This window comes from Chinchilla lanigera, unplaced genomic scaffold (assembly GCF_000276665.1).
Source record: "Chinchilla lanigera isolate Chin_1 unplaced genomic scaffold, ChiLan1.0 scaffold00022, whole genome shotgun sequence".
Classification (NCBI taxonomy): Eukaryota; Metazoa; Chordata; class Mammalia; order Rodentia; family Chinchillidae; genus Chinchilla; species Chinchilla lanigera.
In genome coordinates, this window is record NW_004955423.1 from 17,948,684 (window position 1) to 17,952,782 (window position 4,099).

Here is a 4,099-nt window from a genome sequence, read left to right on the forward strand (position 1 = left end):
TTTTTTTGGTTTTTCTCCGGTACCGGGAACTGAACTCACGACCTTGCACGTGCCAGGCAGGCGCTTTGCCGCTGAGCTAAATCCCCAGCCCCTGTCCTTTCTATCTGTAAAAAATAGAATTGAATTTCTAAATTCACCAGGAAGGAAAAGTGCCTGGTTAATACAAACTTACATAAACTCATTTAAACCCTTCCGTTGAGGAAAATAAATCACCAAGCACATATATGAAGATCTCCCAGAAGCAATCCAGGTAAGTAATGTGCAATTTATTTTTATCTGTGAAGCTAGTAATACATAGGCAAGGCTAATCCCCTTCTCCTTCAATTATATGTTCCAGGTTAGAGTTATTAAATGGCAGAAATAAAATTTGAAATTTGGATCCAGTATGTCCGATGTCCATGAACTTTCTGCTATGTCCAAAAGGATGTGTTTTGCTGAACCACAGTAAGCAATCCTGCATACATATTTATACTTCCACTCTTTTATCTCTTCCAACCCCAGAAGCCATTGTAATGAAAGCTTTCTAGGCTTTATAATCTTTAGTCATTATAATTATGCACATAAATCACCTTGAATGCCCTATTCTTTTCATGCATATTTAAAGTAACTGTGAATTTAAAAGTTTATTTCTAAATTTATACATAAAAACTTACCACATCCTCTTTTACACAAGGTTTGTGTGTAACCAGCAGCCAGCAACAGTTTTGCTTCTGTACCTCAAAACCATTCATACCCTGAAACAACAAATAAAATAATGTAATTATATAATACTTGTAAAAATAAGTACAATGCATAGCATATTATAGGCTGCCTAAATTAATAAGCTTAAGTGTTAATGAAACTAATTCAATATTTTGTGGTAAAGTTAGCACAAAACAAATGAATCAAAGTAATGACATGATTTCAAGGTAAAGACATTTAATATTTTTTGAAATACAGTTTTTGTAGAGAAAAGAATTACAAGGAATTTTATACGAGCAGTATTTGAGTTATACTCTGTTTTATTTGGCTAGTGCAGTATTAAAACACACACACGAGTCTGAGTTCCTTTTGTAGGACAGCACTGCTCCAGTACCACACGAGGCCTCTCATTCTTTATAGACATTTACGCTGTTCAGTTTTTTAAAATTTTTCTGGCTTCTGTGGGCATACCTTTGAGATTTCTATATTATACTTTATGTGTAGTCCCACTGGGAACTAGAACTGAAAGTTCAGTTTCAGGAAGGCAAAGATTTTAACACGGATTGAGGCCGGACAAATGTTTATTTGCAAAGTTCTATTACAAATCCACAGATCCTACCCTTACACTGGAAGGATATGAGAAACCACATGCACAGAAATCACCATACTTCTCCAAAGAAACTATTTATACAATGGGCCCACAGGAGCCTGCTGTCTGGCCTTGGAACCAGCAAGAGCTGTGCATATCCTAAATGAAGATTTTAATAAGCTATGTATCTGAGTTTATGCTGGTTCCTATAAGCCTCAGAGTAAAACGTGGGTCCATTTTTACCAAGGTTACAGGATCTGATGGCATGATTTGGAAACGAATGTCATGTCTGGGTTATCTTATGCATATTTTCTTTATCCATAAATTTTGCATTTTTAAATTTTTTTGTTTCATCTTTGTAAGCTGCTCCAAATCCTGTCTGAAATAAGGCAGACTACAAATACATCACAAGGTATAAAATAATAAATAAAATGAAAAGAGGTTTGGATAAACTCTTGAGCCAGTTCAGAAGCAGTCATTACTTCCAAGTGCATGTATGTGTACTTAGAAGAGGTGTGTTTTGGGTATTACAATTTAGAAATGCAAAGATGGGTGAAACATTTTAGGGATTTTTATCATGAACCAAGGCAAAAAGCAGGTAAATACAAGATAGAAAATAGTTCAGTTACAGTAACTAGCTGAAGATGAATAGTAGAAAACAGTGTTAAAAGGGAAAGCAGAGGACTGGATTTTCCAATGTAAAAAAATGTGTGAGTGACAAAAAGAATTCTGCTTTAGAAAAGCAGATGTGTTAGTATATAACATGGTTTGCAGGAAAGAGTGGTTCAGTGACTCATTTTGAAACTACTGGAAAAATTCAGGTAAAATAGGGTAGTAGGAAAGAAGGAAGAGAATGTGTGTGGACAAGAGTGCCAATGCTAACTGGAAGCGATATAAAAAGAAGGAGGCCTTGCTAACTTATGAAATCTGCAAATGACTAGTCAATGCTGGACCTAAAGAACGAACACATAAATGTACTATCTTCAATACTCTGAATACTGATAATAAAATGAACGTATAGCCAACTTTAAAGCACACTTAACATGAGCCAAGCATGATATTAGATGTTTAAAAATAAATGATCTCATTCTGTCCACACAAAATTCCTATGGAGCGTATACTCTTTATTATCATCTGTTGATGGATAACTCAATCCCTAAGGTCACATACCCAAATAATTCTGATAACTGATTTAGATTCTAAGTAGAATCACTTCAAAGCCTGAGGACTTTACCACTCACTATATCCTACTACTGACATAGGAGAAATAGAACTCCCAATCTGTTATGATGTCAAATGTGTCAGGTTTGAGGTTCCACATCAAAGAATGAAGTCACAAATCAAAGGAAAAAGTTAGGAAATCCTTATTGGAAATAAGGAGAAAATAGCTCCTGAATTTCCAGGAGGGGTCCGCAGTGGGTAGTGACCAAGGCCCTGCCTCAGGAGTAATTTACACAGCAAAGTCACAACATGGGTACAACATGAGTTAAACTTCAATCAATCTAGAGGATTACAACTATGGCCGCTTAGTTAATATTGATCCAATAGGAAAATAGTCACTAGCAAGGGAACAAAAACATTTTAAGGAACAGATGCTCTGATCACCAACCTGGGCACTGATGCCCATCTGGACTACTGGACCCCGGGTGCTAATTATAGTATAATTTCAAGTTACTGCTTATTGCTTAGGGAAATATGTAGGCCTGGTCAACATGAGGCCAGCCTTCTTCAGGTGCACCTCCAGCCACGATTCTGATGTCTACTTTTTTGTAGTGACTTCCTTGAGGTCCCAGTCCCTCTCTGATTGTAGACTAATTTCTATTTAACTCAGCTGCCTGTAATACTACAATTTAACTATTAGGGAAATATTACTGAAGTCGGATGAACGGAGTTTGCCAGTAGGATGCAATGAACATCTTGGTGGTTTTAATCTTGGAGAGGGGCTGACCTCTCCAAGAGGAGAACAAAGGCAAAATGCAGGTAAATACAAGATAGAAAATAGTTCAGTTACAGTAACTAGCTGAAGATGAACAGTGGAAAACAGTGTTGAAAGAGACAGCAGAGGACTTGACTCTGGTGGTTTTAATCTTGCAGAGGGGATGATTTGGTAAAACGGTTGAAATGCAGCCCGTTGCGTGAACCTCACATTAAAAATTGTTTAATTCCTTAAGTATTCTGGAAATTAAAGGAATACCGTGGCCTCCTAAGATAGTTCTCAGGCCGGCAGTTTCGCCATCATTTGGGTCCTGGTTATAAATGCACAATACCGGCCCAACCCTTGACCTGTGGAGTCAGAACCCATTTTATTAAAAGACCCCTAGGCGAGTGATGATTGTTTTCAATGCGCTGATCTCATTAATTCGGCTCTGCGTTCCCACACAAACAAGCCGTCACCGGCCACCAGCGGGGCGGACCCGCGGGCCCGGACGCCGCGTCGCGGGGTCACGGGGCTCCCCGAGCTGCGCCCTGGGGGGCAGGCGCTGCGGGGCACAGGGCGCCTCACCCCGTCCAGGAGGAGGATGCGGCCCGCGCAGGAACTGGTGGTGAAGAACTGCTCCCGCGCGTTCAGGAGCTGCACAAGGTCTACCACATCCTCGTCCACACTGCCCTTCCTGCTGAGGTCCGCTCTGCTCAGACACTGCGCCTTCCACCTGCTGAACTCCGCGCTGCGATCCATGCGTGTGGGACGGAGAGCCTGCACTCGCCACTTTCCCATTCGTCTCGCTGCTCACTGGGGGCAGCCATCTTGGAGCGCGTGGTGGCCGTCGAGGTCCAAACTTCCTTCGCGTTTGGCGTTCGCGAGCTTCTGCGTCCTGCTGGAAGCTAACC

General features: G+C 40.6%; 1 protein-coding gene across 3 annotated transcripts in view; it reads right to left on the reverse strand.

Annotated features, from left to right (window-relative positions):
* Positions 1 to 3,998, reverse strand: part of Tyw3 (tRNA-yW synthesizing protein 3 homolog (S. cerevisiae)) — a 20,674-nt gene extending 16,676 nt beyond the window's left edge. For all 3 annotated transcript variants that reach the window (XM_005385235.2, XM_005385234.2, XM_013514508.1), the window contains exons 1-2: positions 3,774 to 3,998; positions 654 to 734 (exon numbers count right to left, since the gene is read on the reverse strand). In XM_005385235.2, coding sequence (XP_005385292.1) covers positions 654 to 734; positions 3,774 to 3,986 — 294 coding nt within the window. In that variant the 5' untranslated portion in view covers positions 3,987 to 3,998. The remainder of the gene's footprint in view (positions 1 to 653; positions 735 to 3,773) is intronic.
* Between the last annotated feature and the right edge of the window lie 101 nt (positions 3,999 to 4,099).